General features: G+C 45.0%; 1 protein-coding gene across 2 annotated transcripts in view; it reads left to right on the top strand.

Annotated features, from left to right (window-relative positions):
- FANCM (FA complementation group M) overlaps positions 1-20,678 on the top strand; it is a 2,552,324-nt gene that overhangs the window by 1,487,030 nt on the left and 1,044,616 nt on the right. For both annotated transcript variants that reach the window (XM_044074265.1, XM_044074264.1), the window contains exon 12: positions 12,563-12,711. In XM_044074265.1, coding sequence (XP_043930200.1) covers positions 12,563-12,711 — 149 coding nt within the window. The remainder of the gene's footprint in view (positions 1-12,562; positions 12,712-20,678) is intronic.

The following is a 20,678-nucleotide window of genomic DNA, read 5'->3' as shown; positions in this document are numbered from 1 at the left end:
ACCTACCAGAAATGTAGATGTTCGAGTGTATTCACTGTTGCAGTCCTGGTTACCTACCTTCCATCCCCCTCTTTGCTGGGACTACTCTGTACTTCTCAACTCTATACAACCTATATGGTGTATTTACTTTTAGAAGAAGAAAATGTTTTTAGTGATATATGCATGGTTGTTTGGCATATTTTTATCTTTACAGCCTTCATATCTGGAGGGCACCTGACATCTGGGGCAAGAAAAACTGAAGAAAATGGCGTCTGTTGCAACTTTTATACCCCTGGCACACTGACGTCAGGGAAGAGGTGACAGCAACCAACGCCGGACCAAGACTTTGGAACTCGGGCCGAGTACGGGTCGCCTGCCAGCAGGATAATCCAAGTGTGATGACTGCAATAGTGAATACACTCGAACATCTACATTTATGGTAGGTACACAACTGTACTTTATAACTAATGCATGGGCTTGTCTGTCTTCATGTCGATCAACTTTGTTTGTGGGTCAGTCCTCATTAAATCTTCCAAGTTGGTCCCCTGCCTACTTCCCCTTTCTTCTTGCAAACATGTGTGAGGTTTTAACCAGTTCAGTAGGGGAATCCTACCTAGGGTGTCTTAACTTCCATTCTTTTATCTCATTCTTAATTTGCACTTATGTAGTTGTCCGTTGGAACATCCCGTCTCCTGCCCAGAGCTTGTCAATGCAAGTGTAAATTTGTTTCTTTTTTTAGAAAGCCTTTGCTGCTAACGCATTATCTTTCCCCTAGTGTCTCCTTACAGAGTATACCCCTACTGTTTCTTTAGATTTCGATCTGTCCATTCACAACCTCTATTTGGGGAGTTCCTTTATATTTTCTTTAGAGGAAACCTATGTTAAACATTTATTATGAAACCATAAGTACAGTGCTCCTCACGCCTCTGGTTCAGTATTCAGCAATCCCACCCTTAGCAATTCCTGCTTTTTTCAAATTAAGTTTATATTCACATTTTGTTTTTAATCAATTTCAGTGAATAAGTTCACAGATTTTTATTACCAGACACAAGGTCCACTTTAGTCTTTAGATTCTCTAAACTTGATTACCAGGTGCAGATGTCTGTCATTACTTTTTAAGCTGTTTCTTCTTCCCGATTTTTTTCAGCCCTGCTTTTTGCCTCCTGGATTATTACCACTTTTTTCTCTCAGCTGTTATCTCCTCTTAATATGGAAAACATATCCTTCATACTCTTCTGATTCCATTCAGATTTCCTGTTGTTCCTGTTATCAGTTTTTGTAGTGTGCTGTTTGTTATCCACTAATGTTCCCATGTGGTTAACTGCATTTGTAGCATTTTCAGAGCTTCTTCTGGGTCACTGAAGGTATAGACGTATCCATAATTAAAAAAGCTCAAAGTTTGCTGGGTATAGAAGGTGTCACTGGAGTCCACTCTGTTTACAGATTCTGATTCCTAGCGTAAATGTGGGTCAACTTTTCTTTTCGCTGTAATCTTTGTCTCCGTATATCCTGCGGTACCTCAGCATCGTTTTCTTTCCTGGCTTCCAGACTTCATACAGAACCCTTTTGTTTAACTTATAGGACCATAGCCTCGCAATCCCCAGTCTCACTCTTTCACGCTTCTCTCATTCTGGTCTCCATGCTGTCTGGTGGGCCCTCTCTAGTTTCAGTTCTTCCCCTGATATAGATATTCATTGCTGCAGTCACTTGATTTTAGCATTTCTGAAGTCTCCTGCTTTTGCTTTTCAGGAGCGCCCACTAACTTTGTTTATTCTTCCTCGATCTGTCTTCCAGATTCATTAGCCTTGCTTTGGGCTAGTCCATTCTACTTTTGGTGGCATCTGTTCTGGCTCTGAGCTCCATTTTTTTTTTTATCAGTTGTATGTTGGATTGTACTGCATGCTCATTCAGTGCAATATCTACTTTGTCTAGTCGTTTCTCGCAGCTATTCAGTTTTTCTTGGAGCATCTGTTTAACTTCTCTTATTTCTTGCAATATTGTGCTTATTACTGGCTGCTTTTGGTGCTCCTCATTGATGCACTTTTGATCTTTTCACCTCCCAATCTTGTCTTTTTATTTTTCCTTGTCATTCAAAGCTTCAACTACTTCCTGACTGATATCCCTTTATCTGTTTGTTTCTGTTAATTCTTATTTCCATTAAGTTTTTTCCACATTCCATAGGGGACAGCATATTTTTGCTGTCTCTTAATAAGCTGCCGTAGCAGAAGTCCTGAGAAAGGAAATTATTGTAACTAAGGAAATAAGAAGTTAAGTACTCATCATAACGTTCCATGTTTGTTGTACATCTCGCCTTCATTCATTGTTGAGTTCTGACTCTGCGTATACAAAAGCTCGAGAGCTTTCACCTGCTCATGGCTACATCCTATCCCATCGTGCTCAGGGAAGATAACCCAGATCTTGTTTGCAGATACTACAACCTCTAAACATATAACCATGTCCAAAAGAGGGACTAACGAGGATCTATATTAGAAAATTGAATATTTAACAGTTCGAATCACTAAAGGTCGACCTTTAGTGATCGAACTGTTAAAACATCGAATGTTCAGGAAAAAAAAAAACCCGCTGCGGCCCTGCTACTTAAATATACCAACTCAGAGACCGTACTACATTGAAGTAAATGGAAATCTCCCCTTACGGAGATTTACGTTTACTTGTTTGATCGTCAGTTTCGCTATTCTCGTGTCGACAGTGTCAGATTCGACATTGTCTGCTTTCGAGAATCTAATATAGACCCACTAAGGAAGAGTTCAGAGAACATCAAGTTCCAGTTATCAAGAAACCGCTTGATCCTCCATGAGCGAAGGCTGGGGGAAGGAAGGTGGGATGCAAGAATGAAGGCAAGATGGACAACAAACACGGAACATAATGTTATGTTGTCCTATCTCGCCTTCATTCATTGCTGATTGGGACAGCATCTCTATCACCTTCTTTCTTGGGTGGCTCAAGGGAACATACTCTTTAGAAGAGTGGACCCAAAAGAGGCCTTGTTCCTGGAGGCCAAATCAACTTCTAATGAGTAATAATGGTATGAGGCTTTACCCATGTTACTACTGCACAAATTGAATCCATGGGTAGCCTTGCCTGAAAAGCTGACAAGGTTGCTATAGCTCTTGTGGAGTGGCCTTTTATTTTTCCTGGAACAGATCTGAGATCTGTATGTGAAAGTTATACTATCAGTAAGCCACTTGGAACACATGACCTTCGATATTGGAGCACCCTTCTTTTTATCCGAAAAAGATACAAACAGTTTTGATTTCCTGAATTCCTTTGTTCTATGGAGGCAGAAACGTAATTGTCTGTGTACGTCTAATTGGTATAAATTTGTACTCTGACTCGTTGCCATAGTTGGGGGGGGGGGGACAGGCAAGTCAATGGATTGATTTAAATTTGCTTCTGAGCATACTTTAGGGAGGAATGAAGAGTTAGTTCTCAGGGAGAGACTATCTTTGTGAAAAATAATGGAAGGGGGACGTATTGATAAAGCTTGAAGTTCTGATGCCTGTTGAGAAGGTTGTCTTCCACATTAAAAACTTTAGTTGACATGATGATGCAGGTTCAAAGGGGGGAAGGATCAAGGTGGATAACACAAAGTTTAGGTCCCATGGTGCTGGTGGTTGTTTCACTGGAGGCCGTAGTAAGAAAGTACCTTTCAAGAAAGCTTTGCAAAGCCTGTGGGGCATGATTTTTAGTCCCATTTATCCAATATGATAGTTTGATATAGCAGCAATTGAACTTGAGTGGTAGTTGCAGCTGCACCTTCATCAAAAAGCTTAGCTAGAAAGTCTAATACAGCTGTTATAGGGGCAGAAAAAGGATCAATTTGGTTGTTGAAAGCCCAACGGGAAAATCTTTTCCATTTGCTAGAATATACTTTCTGGTTGAAGCCTTATGGGGCAAAATCAAAATATAGTGCAATGAAAAAGTATTTGCCCCCTTCCTGATTTCTTATTTTTTTTGCATGTTTGTCACACTTAAATGTTTCAGATCATCAAACAAATTTAAATATTAGACAAATATTAGACAAAGATAACTCAAATAAACACAAAATGCAGTTTTTAAGTGATGATTTTATTTAAGGAAAAAACTATCCAAACCTACATGTCCCTATGTGAAAAAGTAATTGCCCCCCTTGTTAAGTCATGAAGTAACTGTGGTTAATCACATTTTTGGGAAAGCGGAGTTCAATTTCACCAGCCACACCCAGGCCTGATTACTGCCAGACCTGTTGAATCAAGAGATTACTTAAATAAAACCTGTCAGACAAAGTGAAGTAGGCCAAAAGATCCCAAAAATGAAGACATCATGCTGTGATCTGAAGAAATTCATGCCATGATCTAAAGAAATTCTAGAACAGATGAGAAACAAAGTAATTGACATCCATCAGTCTGGAAAAGTTACAAAGCCATTTCTAAAGCTTTGGGAGTTCAGAAAGTCATGGTGAAGGCCATTATCCACAAATGGAGAAAACATGGAACAGCGGTGAACCTTCCCAGGAGAGGCCAGCCTACAAGAATTATCCCAAGAGCGCAGCGATGACTAATCCAAGAGGTCACAAAAGAACCCAGAACAACATCTAAAAAACTGCACACTTCACTTGCCTCAGTTAAGGTCAGTGTTCATGACTCAACCATAAGAAAGAGACTGGGCAAAAATGGCATGCATGGCAGAGTTCCAAGGCGAAAACCACAGCTGACCAAAAAGAACATAAAGGCTCGTCTCACTTTTGCCAAAAAACATCTTGATGAGCCCCAAGACTTTTGGGAAAATATTCTGTGGACTGATGAAACAAAAGTTGAACTTTTTGGGAGGTGTACGGCCTGTTACATCTGGCGTAAAAGTAACACAGCATTTCAGAAAAAGAACATCATGCCAGCAGTCAGACGTGGTAATGGTAGTGTGATGGTATGGGGCTGCTTTGCTGCTTCTGGACCTGGACGACTTGCTGTGATTGATGGAACCATGAATTCTGCTCCCTACCAAAAAATCCTGAAGGAGAACGTCCAGCCATCAGTTTGTGACCTCAAGCTGAAGAGCACTTGGCTTCTGCAGCAGGACAATGATCCAAAACACACCAGCAAATCCACCTCTGAATGGCTTTAAAAAAAACAAAATTAAGGTTTTAGAGTGGCCTAGTCAAAGTCCGGACTTGAATCCAATTGAGATGCTGTGGCATTACCTTAAAAAGGTGGTTTGTGCTTGGAAACCCTCCAGTATGCTGAATTAAAACAATTCTGCAAAGAAGACTGGGCCAAAATTCCTCAACAGCAATGTGAAAGACTCATTGCCAGTTATCACAAATGCTTGATTGCAGTTGTTGCTGCTAAGAGTGGCACAACCAGTTATTAGGTTTAGGGGGCAATTACTTTTTCACATAGAGCCATGTAGGTTTGGATAGTTTTTTTTTTTCCTTAAATAAAATCATCACTTAAAAACTGCATTTTGTGTTTACTCGGGTTGTTTTTGTCTAATATTTACATTTCTTTGATGATCTGAAACATTTGTGTGCGACAAACATGCAAAAAAAAAAAGAAAGAAATCAGGAAGGGGGCAAATACTTTTTCATTGCACTATATGTTTCACTGCAGGGGAAATATCTGGAAGCCTGGCTGTGTGGAACTGGAGCAGCCAAGTTGTCAATCAGAGGGTTTGAATTGATGGATGGAGCATCCCTGTTGGATGAATCAGGAGGTCTGGAACTGGGTCCAGAATCTACAGCTCCTCTTGGAGATGGGGCCATAGAAAAGGGAACCAAATCTGACAAAGCCAGTTTGGGGCGATGAGCATCAAACGCTACTCCTCAACGTGCTTGCTTTCTGAAGGACTTTGGGGCTCAAGGGAAATGAGGGGAAAGGCGTAGAGGAGACCCAGGGGCCAGTCGTGTACAAGTGCTTCCCTCTGTGACTCCCCCGGAGGGGGATCAGGGCAAAGTAGTTGATGCATTTGGCATTCATGGACATGGCAGAGAGGTCACGGCAAGGCTGGCCCCACTTGCGGAAGATATTTTCCGCAGCATCCTGTTTTAGGGACCATTTGTGAGACATCAGAATAGCTCTGTTGAGTTTGTCCGCTGTCACGTTGGACTTCCCTGGGATGTGCGTTGCTGTCAGAAAACGTTGGGAAGAAACTGCCCATTGCCATACTCTCAGGGCCTCTTGACACAAAGAATAAGACTTGGTTCCTCCTTGTTTATGTACCACACCACTGGCATGTTGTCTGTCTGAATTGCAATTCTTCCTAATGGGAGGGTGTCCTGGAATGCCCGCGACACCAAAAGCACTGCTCTCATCTCTAGGATATGGATATGCAAGTGGTTCTCATGTTCTTGCCAAACACCTTGGACAGTCTTTCCCAGATGATGCTTCCCCACCCTATCTGTGAAGCGTCCGTGGTCACTGTGGCTACTTGTTGCGGAAAGACGAACAGAGTCAGCCTAAAGTCACTTCAGTGGAATGAAGCCACCAGCGCAGATCCTTCTTCCAGGATTCTGTTATGATAACCTTGTGAAAAATGGGCAGCTCCTGCATGGACCTTTGGGTGAATAGTAGCCACTGAAGAATTCTCATGTGCAGATGAGCTAACGGTGTCAAGGTTATTGCTGCTCCCATGGTACCCAAAACTTTCAAAACAACCTTCGCTGAGATTCTTTTCTTGGTTAAGGTTTTTGACTTGATGACATAAGGTTTGAATCCTCTCAGGGAGAAGTTTGGCTAACATTTGTTTTGTATTTAAGTCTGCCCTTATAAAGACGATATACTGTGATGGCAGCAAGACATCGTGATGCCTAGCTGAGAGCAAAGATGAATGGCGGTGTCTCTCGGTGTTGTTAGATGCTTGGTGGTGGTGGTTAGGAGCCAGTTGTCTAAGTATGGAAACACCTGGAATCCTAGATGCCTCAAGTGAGCCGTAACCACTGCCATGCATTTGGTGAACACACTGGGGGCTGTAGTGAGACCAAAGGGCAGAGCTCGAAACTGGTAGTGAAAGGCTCCCAGCTGAAAGCGCAAATGTCTCCTGCATCGCCTGTGCATTTTTATGTGGTAGTACGCATCCTGGAGATCTATCGAACACATCCACTCGTCTTTCCCCAGAAAGGGGAGTATCGACTGCAGTGTCACCATCCAGAACTTTGACTTCTTGACAGATTTGTCTGCTGAGATCCAGAACTGGCCTTCAAGTCCCCTGCCTTTTTGGAACTAAAAAGCACCTTGAGTAAGTTCTGGATCTAATTTGGTCTGCAGGGACATTTTGGATGAGACTTTTTTTTTTTTCTAGCAACTTTTGTACCTTGAGAGTTGCATAATCCCTTTGGGTAGAACATCTGGACTAAATTATTTTTTAAGGAAGGGTGAAAAAGGGTATGTAATAAACTCTGGATATGATTGTTTGTACCCATTTGTCTTTTATTTCTAGCCAGGCATTTGGATACAATGACAAGCGACCCCCAACTGCCTCCAGAGATGGACAGACGGGCCTCCATTCAGGAGTGCTGAAAGGGCCTACCAAGGAAAGAATCCCTGTTGCCCTGGTTTTGCAGACCTCCTTTGCAAAACCGGGGGGGGGGGGGGTCTGCAAATCCAGGGCGACAGGGATTGCAGACCACCCCTGGTTTGCAGAGGGAGTCTGCAAAACCAGGGTGACAGGGATTGCAGACCCCCTCTGCCTCATGGTCAGCATCTTCCATTGTTACCTTCCCCTCCTACCCGGGAGAAGAATCACCACTTCTGTCCAGGAAAGCTCTCTGGGACTTACGGAACCACATTTTCCCCCCTTCTGGCCTTTGGGATAAGGCCTGGTAGGGAGGGAGAAATGGACTCTAATGGCATAAAGAGTCTTTTCTTCGTGTTTGCACCTGGTTAGTGTCTCTAACTTTTGGCCCGAACAAGGACGAGCTGTTAAAAGGGGCGTTAATGAAGGAAGACTTGAAGGGTTCTGTGCAATAACATAAGCGCATCCAGGAATGCCTCCTTAAGGAAATTTCTGTACCCGCTGCCCTACTTGTTCCATCGGTTGCATAAGAAATAAGTTACATGGAGGAGTTTACTACAGAGTTTAAGGTGGAGAGCTGGGGGGACACCTTGTCCGAACCCCCCGCAGCTACAGAACTTTGGAGAGTATCTCCTAGCTTCTTCAGGAGATCCCTCTGAATCCTAGTGAAATGGGTCAGGTAGTTCAGTGACCTAAGGACAAAGGAAGCTGAAGAAAACATACACTTTCCGTATCTGTCCATCGTACGAGACTCTCTATTCGGTGGATGGACAGATGAGGATGTCTCAGACAATTCCTTCTTAGTGTCTGCTGCCACCACCATAGCATCTACCGGGACACCTTTACTGAGGAACTCCCTATCTGAGGGTGCAGTAATGAATCTATTTCACCTTCTAAGAACAGGTTCCACTGAGTCTGGAGAGCCCCATGCCTTCCGATTCACTACGTTCATGAGCTGGTTGAAAGGCAGAGACACCCAAGAGGTGGAAGGGCGAGACCTGAACGCCTCCAGGTACACAGACTCATCCTCAGAAGGTTTGATGGGCTTCCAGCCACCTCTCTGTTTAAGGATCTCTAGGATGTCTGCAAAGGAGACATCCTCAGAGGGTGACCGTGGGGACCCTTCTGACTCATCGAGGTCCGTGTCTGAAGTGATGAACTCCTCAGGGGAGTCTAAATGCTTCCTCTTGCATAATTTCTTCCGAGGGACCTCCTCAGAGGGGTACTCTGGTGAGGTTTTGGAAGAGATCATTTCACCCAATGGAGCTTCCTGGAGTTTTGGGTCTCCGCGCCTGAGTGGAAATAATGGCACAGAGACAGACACTGGTGCTTTAGTGGGAAGAGTATTTGGACCTGAGAGCGGAGCAGTCCGAGGTGACAGCACTCTCCTCATCACCTCGAAAGCCCCTCAGCCCTGATCCAAGGAGGCCCTTGGCTCCGAGGAACCAGAAGGCCCTCCAAACCGAGGCGGTGGACTCAGAGGCCGATGTAGGCACTGAGCTCACCCGCACCAAAGCCCCGAGAGGTAGAGACTGGTCAGACAACTGTCCAGCCCGACTCTCCTCCCGAGACCCGATGGGAGTGTGTCTGCTGCTAGGTCCTTCGAATTCCGATCGAACTGAGAAGGTTGGAGCGGTAGTTGGGCCCAAAAATCCCGGAGCAGGTATCTGCACCGACGGTTCTGCTACAGTCGGATCCAAGCATTTCAGCTCAAAAGTCCCAGAATGGGTCAGAGGAGGAATCGACGAGGGGGAAGTGATGTTTGTCGACCCATAATCCCTCTGGGTCAGGCTCAACAGTATCTTCACCAGCACCGGCATCCATAAAAGTCTCTTCACCACCCACTCCACATCATCATCCAAAAGACTTCTGGAGGATTGAGAGGACAGGGTCGGGGACCTCACTGGCTGTAGCAAATACGATCTCAAAAGGGGGAGACCGGTTCCAAGACTGGGGAATGGCTCAGAAACTGGAACTCTGTTGGCCCTGAAATCACTGTCGGAGCCAAAGAGGGAGAGTTCTCGGGCCAGAAAGCCTTTGGGCCCAAAGATGATTGTTTGGCATGTTTTTTATTGGCTCCGAGAGTGGAGCAAAAGAAGTTCTCTTTCCTGATCTGAAAGATGGAGATTTTTGAGTAGTGTTATAGGTACTCTCCATTCTCAGAGGCTTTGGAAGGGAATCGGTTTTTAACAAGCTTCTCACTATGGGTTTGTTCGTTCTTTCTATCAATACCATGGAACTAAAGGCATGACAGAAAGAACACGATTCCTGAAAGTGAACAGCACCCAAACAATACACACAGCTAGTATGTCCATCAGTCAGTGACATTTTTTGACTGCTCTTACCGCATTTTTTAAAATGTGAAGGTTTTGATTCTTTAGTATCCTTTGACATCTTATCAGTAGTTACCGCACAACCAAACAACTAAGTCAACTAGAAAAAACAACCAACTTTTTTTTTTTTTACAAAGGAAAAGTTAACATGCAATCAGCTAACTACAAGAAAGAAGGAGCAGTTATGAAACTCAAAACAAAGTGACTTCTACAACAGAAGAAAAAAAAAAAAAACAGGAAAAGAAAGCCCTCTAAGTTAAATGGGCCAAAGGGAGCCCTCTAACTTAAACAGACTACCCAAAAGGAAAAGCAGAGGAATATTAGTCCAAATCTCTCTATATAAAATGAGTTTGGAGCCAGAATAGGGAAAAAAGTCAGACAGGCCTAGAGGTTGAACAACGACCACCAGAAAAAACACAAGCAACAGTAACAAACACTCAAAACTACAAAATACTAGTCCTAGCAGTCTTAAGTTTTTAAACTACAAGAAGAATAATTTTTTGATAGATTCTACTTAGCCTAGAGCCTGAATGGAAGCACCCGATCTTGTTTAGCAGCAAACGAGATTTGGGTTATCTTCCCTGAGAATGATGGGATAGGGTGTAGTCACAAGCTGGTGGAAGCTCTCGAGCTTTTGTGTAGGCCGAGTCGGAAACGATTCTTGGTTCCGAACCCAACCAGCAATGAATGAAGGCGAGAGATAGGGCAACATAACATTAATTCTTTTGAGTCTGCATGTAGAAACTAAATTGCTTAGACATAGTAAGACCCTAATAATTTCAGTACTGTTGGCTGCCAAAAAAAGCAATTACTAGAAAAATGGAAATCAAAAACTAATCTACCGTACCAGAATTTCTGAATGTTGTAAAGGAAATTAAATAATTGGAGGTGGCGTCCTTAGAAAAGGGAAGGAGAAAACTACAAAGCAATAAATGGAATTTATAGGATCTAAACATGCAGAACAGTTTTCAGTAAGAGGAGTGAAATTTCAAGGATGGTAGGATTTGAGCAGTGTTAAACTGAGTAATTTAAGAAATAAACTATATATATATATATATATATATATATATATATATATAATATGCATGAAAGATCTTAGTAATGTTATATGTTCTCAATGTACCCATGTCACTGTATAAATATGTGAAGTTAATAAAGATTATTTAGGAAAGGTAATTAAAGCTTTTCTGAAAGATGCATTTCTTTTAATGCCACCATTAAGGCCTCATTCCTGTGTGTGCTCTTTACGTTGTGTTTGTCTTTGAACCTGGTAATCCAATCAGTTTGAAGCTCATTTTCTGGAAGACTTGCTTCTCTATGATCATTACCTAGGCTAAAAACATCTTTTGTGTTGCAGTCTGTAAGCAGATTCCACCTCATTTGAGTTTCATGAGGGCAGAATATTTTTGTATACTAGTCCTTTATGTGAAAGGTAGCAGATGAATTCAGCCTGAACTGAGATGTACACATTCCTCTCCTATTCTCCAGTTATTCCAGTCACTGCAAATTCCTCCTTTACTTCTTGGACCTGTACCAACAGTTTATATTTTACACTGAGAAAACTAGATCTGTCTGCAAGGATTCACAGTTTTCATTTAATTTTCTGACAGAAAACCTGGATCTGTTGTGTTTAAGGTAGCTAGCAAAATTACTTATAGACTGCATGTAGTTTTGTTACAACAAATATAAGCCTGTTCCAAAACAATGCTAAAGGTTGTGCCTGTTAAATCAGTTGCTGCCTGTCATGCTTTTTGTGCAGTGCAGCCTTGGGTATTTGTGCAGCTATTACTTTGACATCCCTCAACACTTTTACAATGTACTGTAAACAGGCTATGATACTCTGGAGCCAGTCAAATTAGGTATGTTTTCATAAGGGAGATCTCCTATGAGCATTAGTTTGAGACCGTGTCCTGATGTTATGGAGGAATGGCCTCCTCATGTCAAACTTGAAAGTTATATAATTCCTAATGATAGCTCTGGAAGAGCAAGTCAATCTTCCATAACATACTCTTCCTCCTTAGCCCCACCTTACCCCTCCTTTTTTAAGTTTGTAAAGGCTTAATTTAGTTTTTGCATACTGTGATTCTAGATAGGAATGACACTGCAGTTGTTGTTTTTCTTTCGGCTTTTCCCGGTTAGGGGTCGCCACAGTGGAACTCTGGTCCGCTAATGATTGGCAGTCGATTTTTATGGTGCCGAGGTGCCAGCCCGACTCCCAGCCTTCAAGAAGGCACGACCATTCACGCATGTTTTTCGAATGCCACTCGACCACAGGGAGGACATGCAGACTCCACACAGAAGGTGCTCCAGCCGAGAATCGAACGGGGGAACCTCTTGCTGTGAGGCGACAATGCTACCGCTGCACCACTGCGGAAACAGGAGTGACACTGTAGTGCTTTGTGAAATCTAGGAAGAACCAAAGTAGCCTGGGAAAAGTTTGTTGGTTTAGCTGTCCTAATGCCTACCAGCATTAGCCCTGCTGTTACAGATTAAAAGTCCTCTGTTCCCAGAACTGTCTTTGAGTATCTAACTTTTGTTTATCAAGATTGTTGTATGCTAATCATTTCTGGAATGTTCGCTCGAACTCTGTCTCTCTCTGTAATATTTAATGCAACTCACTGTGATGGTTTCACAGTAAGAAGAAAACACTCAAGAATACCCAATATTTATTGGTAGTGTATAAATGGTTAGCGTGCTAGCTTATTTCTAGAAAAGTTAATCCATTTGGTGGTTCCTATTTTCAGTTTCAAAAGAGAATGGATTTTTAACATCTGAAGAGTTTGAAGTGTGGACCACCAAGTACTGCCTGAGTGATGATGATGGAGTGGGGGAACCAAGGCTACCAGGAAGTGATTTTGCCGTCTTTAAAGATGAACAGAATCAGCAGCATGTGGTAAGTCATTACATATAACAGTGGTCATTGTTAGTGGCTTTAGTGAGCGTAATGCCTATAAGTTATTACTAATTATTTTCATTTGCATTGCAGTAATTAGATAATTTCCACCAAAGCAAGGCAGTTTCCTCTTTCGAAAGTGAATGTGATGCATTTCAGTTTAGGATGTATGTGTATATCATAAAACTTAACAATAGCTTTTTGAAAAGAAGAGGTTTATATCTGAAGATAAAACAGAAACAGTAGTCTTATGAAGTACAACAAAAGCTGATAATGTTTTCAGATGCCAACAAAACCCTTTCTCAACTGTATGATTTTTTGCAGCATTACATGCTGCAGGTGGATTGGACACACTAAATAGGCCCTAGGTGTGTGTACCTTCTGTGGAAGGTTGGGTGCTGGGCTGACAACTCGACACCGTAAAACTCCACTGCCAATGGTTTTGAGGACTGCTGTTCCATTGTGGCAACCCTAAAGGGAAAAGCTGAAAGGAGAAGTAGTAGTAGTACAAATCCAGATAAAATATCCTGGATGTAAGACATGTATATAAAAGGCAATCTTAACACGTTCACGTTTTAAGCTTAGCAACTCTGATTGCCCTGTGGATGAGTGTGTAACTTACTCCTGAATGTACAGCAGAATGAAAATCACCACGGAGGGGAACAAGTTGATCTGAAGTAGGAGATTCATTTGTCTGCAACCTGTGGGTTATGGATCCGATATCGGATCCGAACCGGCATGGTTTTACCAGCTATGGATCCGAGCTCCTAGCTCCTCCCCTCACCCATAATGCCCTGCTCTCCCTACATGACCTCAGATCTAGTTTGCCGCGCTGGTAACCAGGTCCTTGGATTCTGAGCTCTTCAGCTAAGTGAAATTTCTAGTTAAAGAAAGCGTTTTTTTCTATAGTTAAGTTTTTTGAGTGATTGTGGTAGGTTCCCTGTCATAATTTGCTACTTTTACCTTAAAATTCTTAATTTTAAGAACTTTAGTTTACCCTCCCCTCGCTGGTCGTAGTTCTGTGTGAGTGTATTGTGTGGGGCCTTGTGTATGTGTACTTTTAGTACCAGTTTCTCTTTTGTCTTTGCTTTTTTTTTGTTAAAAAAAAGACTTTACCATGTCAGAGGCCCCTAAGGCAATTTTCTCCAAATGCTCCGAGTGTGGCCATAAGCTATCCCCTGCTGATGGCCACACTCGGTGCGTTCGATGCCTTGGGGTTGAACACCTCACTTCTGGATGTTCCATTTGTGCAGGGTTCAACCCCAGGGCATTGAAGGAGCGGAGATCGAAGCTGGTCCTGGTGGAACTTTTGCCCCCGGACTCGACTTCGGCTCCCGCTCCTGTGGTGGGAACCGTGGCTTCGGTTCCCTCCTCTCCTGCCCTCCCTCCTCCACCTGGGACTCAACCTCCCACTACTGGCTTGGAGGAGAGAGAGGCAAGAAAAAAGGACCGGAGAGAGAAGCACCACAAGCGGCGGGCCGAGACCTCCGTTTCGGCCCCGCCAGCTATGCGGGCTTCTCCTCCGGCCTCCTTAGCTACTCCCCCCCCCCTTGGCTCCGGTCTGCTTTTCACCGGGGCCTGAGGAGGAGGAGACCCGATCTCCGTCGAGGCTATCGAGGAGGCACTCAAGGCCTACCTCGGTAGCCTCTTCGAGATCCACTTATTCTCTTTCTGATGCCGAGCTGGACCGGATGATGAGAAGGTTCATCCAGGCCCAGATGCAGATGGGAGTGCTCCTGCCCCCCCCCCCCATTTTTCAAGCCTATAGCTCCTTCTTCGACCCGCTACCCGGGTTCGGAGCGTTCGGAGCCGGGCAGCTTTGGAGCCGGGGGTGGGTCGGCGCCGATAGTGCTAGGTACTTCGGATCCTACCTTGCCCTCGAGTGTTTCGGATCCGACCTCTCGGAGCCTGGCTCCGAGCTTCGGATCCGGGGGACTCAGTGTGCCTTCGGCGCCGTCTGTGTCGGAGCGCACTGGGCCTTTGGATCCGAGTGTCTCGGGGCCGGCTCCGATCCACTCTTCGGATCCGAGGGGGAGCCGACTTTCGGATCCTTTGGTCGAGGCTGGCTCCCCCTCGGCTTTTGATGTAGTGGAGAGGGCTCTGTTGAGGGCTTCCGGGCCCCCGGCACTTGCTTCGCCCGCCCCGCTCCATCTGCACTGGGTCAGGCTTCCACCATCCGGCCACTGGGACAGCCCGCTTCAGTGCCCCAAGCTGTTCCTTTGGAACAAGACACTACTTGCGAGGGTTCCTCGGACAGCCCCCCGAGGAAGCCCCTCGCAAGCATACGTGTAAGAGGAGGCACATAGACTCCCCCGAGTCTTTAACTGAAGACACGGATTTGGAGGAAGGGGAAGGCTCCCCAAGATCACCCCCCGAGGATGTCTCCTTTGGAGACATCATGGAAATGCTTCACATAAGGGGGGGGTGGTCTGCCCCAAAGTCTTCCTCGGACGAGTCCGTGTTCTTGGAGGCATTCAAAGCGGGCCCGTCTACCTCTTGGGTGTCCCCTCCTGCCGACCCCTGGTGGACCTCATTACCACCAGGGCGTGGAAGGAACCGGACACCGTGGAGCCAATCCCCAAAAGGCCAGACCGAATCCTTAGCCCCCCTGCAGACCGTGCCCACTGGAGTAAGGGGCCTCCAGTAGATGCCATGTTGACGGCAGCAACCACCAAGAGGGAACTCGCTCAGGAGAGTCCCTCAGTCCACCCTCCGAGCAAGGAGTCTCGGATGATGGACCGCTTGGGGAAGCGAATGTTTAGTTCTGCGACCTTCTCAGTGAGGGCGCTCAACTACTTGGCACGTGATCAGGATGCAGTGCGATCTTATTAAAGAATACGCTGCATCCCCCCCTGAGTCCATGTCGGAAGAGGACAAACTCTTGCACTTTACCCGTATGGCCACTCTTCGATCCATGACAAATACCTCTATGCGGTTGCTGTCCCATGCTACTGAGGGAGCCGCTAGAGCTGCAGGAGTAGGCCTAGTAACAAGATGCCAGGCCTGGCTCCGCCATTGCGATCTCACGGAGACCTTCAAGGCGTCCTTCGTGAACGCCCCCTTCGATGGTTCTGCCCTTTTTGGCAAGACGGTTCGCGACACCTTGACCCAGAGCGAAAAGGACGGGAAGACGCTGTCTGCCGTCGGAATCCGCTTCTCTGTGCCCCAGAGGCCCTACTCTAGGAACCAAAAGGGCCAGAAGAAGATGTGGTTCCGGAAGTCGCAGCAATCCCAACCCGCTCCGGACAACCAGTCCTTCCGTGGCAGAGGAGGACAGGGAGGACGCCGCCCCAGAGGCAGAGGGGCTCCCAGGAACTTCGGGTCCAGAGAACCTTTCTCTGAACGGCCCGTGCAGCAGCCCTGAAGGGTTGCCTGACTGCTCCACTCTGGAAGCAGTCGGGGGATGTTTTTCGGAGCACCTAGCGGCATGGGAGTCCATAAAATCAGACCGCTGCGTCCTTCGCATTATATCCAGAGGATACAAAATTCCCTTTCGTCACCTTCCAAAATTAAAATCCCTCCCCGACGTTCCACCCGGTCAGCGGGAGGCCGCTTCGGCAGAAATTGGCCATCTGCTGGGGAAAAGAGCCATCCAGCCCATCTCCCCAGACCAGATCGGAACAGGGTTCTACTCCAGGTTCTTTTTAGTGCCAAAAAAGACGGGGGACCTAAGACCAATTTTAGACCTGTCCCTGTTAAACCTGGCAGTCCCCAAAGAGAAGTTCCGGATGGTCACCCTACAATCTATCCTTCCCCTTTTGGGAAAGAACCACTAGATGTGCTCTATAGACCTCAAGGATGCGTACTACCACATACTTATGGACAGGCGTTCCAGGAGGTTTCTTCGCTTCCGGCTGGGAGCCAGTCACTACCAGTTCAGGGTCCTTCCCTTTGGTCTCACCACAGCCACCAGGGTGTTCACCAAAGTATTAGCAGTGGTTGCGGCCCACCTGAGGCTTCAGGGGGTGCAGGTCTTCCCATACCTGGACGACTGGCTCCTTACCGCCCCAACAAGGCATCTACTGTCATTGGTGCGAGACTCCTTTCTTCATCTAGCTCCCCGATTGGGCATCACGATAAATGTAGCAAAATCCAACCTGGCACCTACTCAATTGATAGATTTTATAGGCGCCAGGTTAGACACCAGGGAGTTAAGAGCCTTCCTCACAACCGACAGAGTTCAGAGTTTGCGACTACAGGTGCGGGCCATCCTACACGCCAACTCTGTTCCGGCGGAATTGGTCCTGAGGGCTCTAGAGTCCATGGCGGCTGCAATATCTCTTCTTCCTCTAGCCAGATTCAACATGCGGGTCCTTCAGTGGACACTTCAGGTTCAGTGGTCTTACCTTGCTCTACCTCTGCATCATCCCATTGCGATCAGCAAGGCTTGCAAGCGGTCCCTCTTGTGGTGGCTCCACTCTCAGGATCTCCACGGAGGCCACTCTTTTTGTGCTTCTCCCCCTCTCGCCACGGTGACCACAGACGCCTCCCGCCTCGGGTGGGAGGGGCATATTGCAGGCAGGACAGTCCAAGGCACGTGGAACGACTCAGAGACCTCCCTGCATATCAATGTTCTAGAGATGAGAGCAGTGCTCTTGGCGTTGCGAGCACTTCAAGTCTTTCTTCCCCTGGGAACAATTGCGATTCACAATATACTAGGAAAGAACACCAAACTGCTGTGCGTTTGAATTTTTTTATTTCTGGTACCTTGGCCTTCGCCTTCTCCTGGAATACAATTCACATGTCAAACACCACCCATATTTAAACAAACATTTAATTGTTTAATTGAAACACCATCCCCTGATTTTTCAATTAAATTTCCTTAATACTATGTATAAAAATATATCTTTCTGGCAACAGCTTCCCTTTGTTTATATGGTGTTCTAGGTAGGCCCAATGTATTTGGAAATGAAACCATGTTTCGTGAGAAATTGTTATTAATGGAATCCAGATTCATTTTCAATTTGAAAACTTTGTTTCCCAATGGGATGAACTTGGAGATCTAAATTTATTCCACATATCTTTTGGTATTTAAAAAATCACATAAATAATATTAAGAAAATCACATAAATATTGAAATTTTAAGAAAATGCTGAGGTATTTAAAATTTTGAAAATTTTGAAGATATTACAAAATATTTCAGGATAGTTTATTCATAATGATTATATGTGATATGTAGCAGAATTTTTGTGTGGATTTTTGTGGGGGGTTTTCGTGTGGGTTTTTTAGAGAAATATGATTTATTTACATTGATGTATTTATGTATTAATTTCCGTGTGGGTTTTTTAGGGAAAAAAGATTTATTTACATTGATGCATTTATGCACTGATTTATTTATTATATTTATAAAAACAAGAATCATGCATTGTTTTTGTATGTCATATAAACAAAGAGAAGCTGTTGCCAGAAAGAAATATTTTTATACATAGTATTAAGGAAATTTAATTGAAAAATTAGGGGATGGTGTTTCAATTAAACAATTAAATGTTTGTTTAAATATGGGTGGTGTTTGACATGTGAATTGTATTCCAGGAGAAGGCGAAGGCCGAGGTACCAGAATTAAAAAAATTCAAACGCACAGCAGTTTGGTGTTCTTTCCTAGTATATTGTAATTCGTGAAATTCGAGGAGGAGTGGTGGAGTTGTTTTTGTTATTTGCAACAATTGCGATTCAGTCAGACAACATGTCGGTGGTCTGGTACATCAACAAACAGGGGGGAACCAGGTTTTATCCCTTATGTTGAGAAGCCATGAGAGTGTGGGAATGGGCGATCTCCACCAACCGCTTTCTCATCGCAACGCATATTCAGGGTCGGTCCAACATCCTGGCGGACAAACTCAGTCGCACCATTCTCTCCCCGTACGAGTGGTCTCTCAATGCTCAAGTAGCGAAACTTATCTTCGCACGGTGGGGAACTCCTTTTTGCAATCTTTTTGCGTCTCCCTTAAACACCAAGTGCGACAGTTTTTTTGCTCTAATCCCTCCTCCAGGGGATTCCCCGAGAGACGCTCTGGTGCATGCTTGGCCTCCCGGTCTTCTTTATGCTTACCCCCCTTTGTCCCTGATGCTCCAAGTTCTTCAGAAAGCCTCTCGGTTGGGGTGCAGAATGATCCTCATTGCCCCATTCTGGCCTCGACAGATCTGGTTCCCTTTCCTAAGGTCTCACTCGGTGAATCCACCTTGGTTTCTAGATCCCATTCCGGATCTGATTTCGCATCCATCGAACCTACCAACTCCGAATCTGGGCAACCTGAAGCTAACGGCTTGGCTGCTCCAGTTCCACTCCTAATTAGGACTCCCGGTATCTCATCTCCCGTTAAGGCCATCCTGGTAGCGGCTTATAAGCCATCTACCAGGAAAGTTTACCGCAGTAAATGGAAATGGTTTTCCATTTGGGCGGAGCGGCAAGGTCTAGATCCCTTTACAGTTCCCCTTCCTCTGGTGCTAGACTTTCTCACCACTCTTTTTAATGATGGTGCCAGTAGTTCCACGGTCAAAGTGCAGCTTGCGGCCATTTCTCACTATCATGTTGGTCATGACTCTGGACCTCTTATGTCTGCCAAATTGTGTAAAGTCTTCCTTAAAGGCACCTTTCTCCTTAGGCCCCCTGTTAAGCAAGCGGTTCCTCCTTGGGATCTGTCCTTGGTTTTTCAGGCCTTGACCGCTCCCCCTTTCAAACCTGCGGCCACAGTAGATCTTAAATTCTTATCCCTTAAGACTGCTTTCTTAGTGGCCATTACTTCGGCCAAAAGAGTTTCGTAACTTCAAGCCTTATCTTCAAAGCCTCCTTACTTGATCTTCCATCCGGACCGCGTATACCTCAGGACCAATCCCTCCTTTCTTCCTAAGGTGGCCTCGGAAACAAATATTAATCAGTCCATTAACCTCCCTGTTCTCTTTCCTAAATATCAAAACAAGGGTGAATACAAGCTGCATTCCTTGGATGTTCACAGGCAGCTTCATTTTTATCTTAACAGGACAGCTGGTCATAGGCAATCCAACCAGTTGTTCATTTCCTTTGCCAAATTCAATCTAGGTAAGCCAATTTCCAAAGTATCCTTGTCTCGCTGGATTTCACAGTGTATTCTTCTAGCTTATCAAGCCTCTGGGAGGCCCGCACCGGAGGGAGTCCGTACCCATTCAACTCGGTCAGTTTCTACCTCAGTGGCCTTTAAGGCTAGGATTCCTCTGGATGACATTTGTTCAGCAGCCACTTGGGCTTCATCCCATACCTTTATTTCTCATTATAAGCTGGATATCACATCTAGAGGTAGAGCATCCTTTGGCTCCTCGGTGCTCCGGAATATCCTTCCATGACGGCCGCCCAAGATTCAGGTAGCTGGGGACTCTGTCCCACAGGTTGCAGACAAATGCATCTCCTACTTCAGATTTAGAAGTTATGTACTCACCATAACGTTCCATCTGAGTAGGTGTATTCATTTGTCTGCAACCATGCCGCCCTCCTATCCCCCTGGCCTTGTCAGTTTCCTGCATATTATTTGTTACCCTTTTCAGGGTATTTTGTTTCAGGGCAAACTTGATCTGAGGTCATGTAGGGAGAGCAGGGCATTATGGGTGAGGGGAGGAGCTAGGAGCTCGGATCCATAGCTGGTAAAACCATGCCGGTTCGGATCCGATATCGGATCCATAACCCACAGGTTGCAGACAAATGAATACACCTACTCAGATGGAACGTTATGGTGAGTACATAACTTCTAATTTCAGACTTAAGAATAGAAGGTAACAATAAAAGATCATACTTGAGTAGATGTCAAGTCTTAGCTTAACAGTTAGAAGAAATTGAGAGATAGAGGGATGTCAAGAACAGGGTGTTGAAATAGATGACACAACTCCTATGCACAAGTGTACACAGGTATTAGTTGACATTTTTAATGTGAAGCAGAAAGTTTAATATTTGGAGTTTGATTTTTAAATAACAGCCAACCCATGAGAATTGGAAAGGTAGT

The sequence above is a fragment of the Protopterus annectens genome, chromosome 6.part0, assembly GCF_019279795.1.
Source record: "Protopterus annectens isolate FY-2018-M chromosome 6.part0, PAN1.0, whole genome shotgun sequence".
NCBI classification, from domain to species: Eukaryota; Metazoa; Chordata; order Ceratodontiformes; family Protopteridae; genus Protopterus; species Protopterus annectens.
The sequence above is the reverse complement of the archived record's forward strand: the minus strand, read 5'-3'. Positions and strand labels throughout refer to the sequence as shown.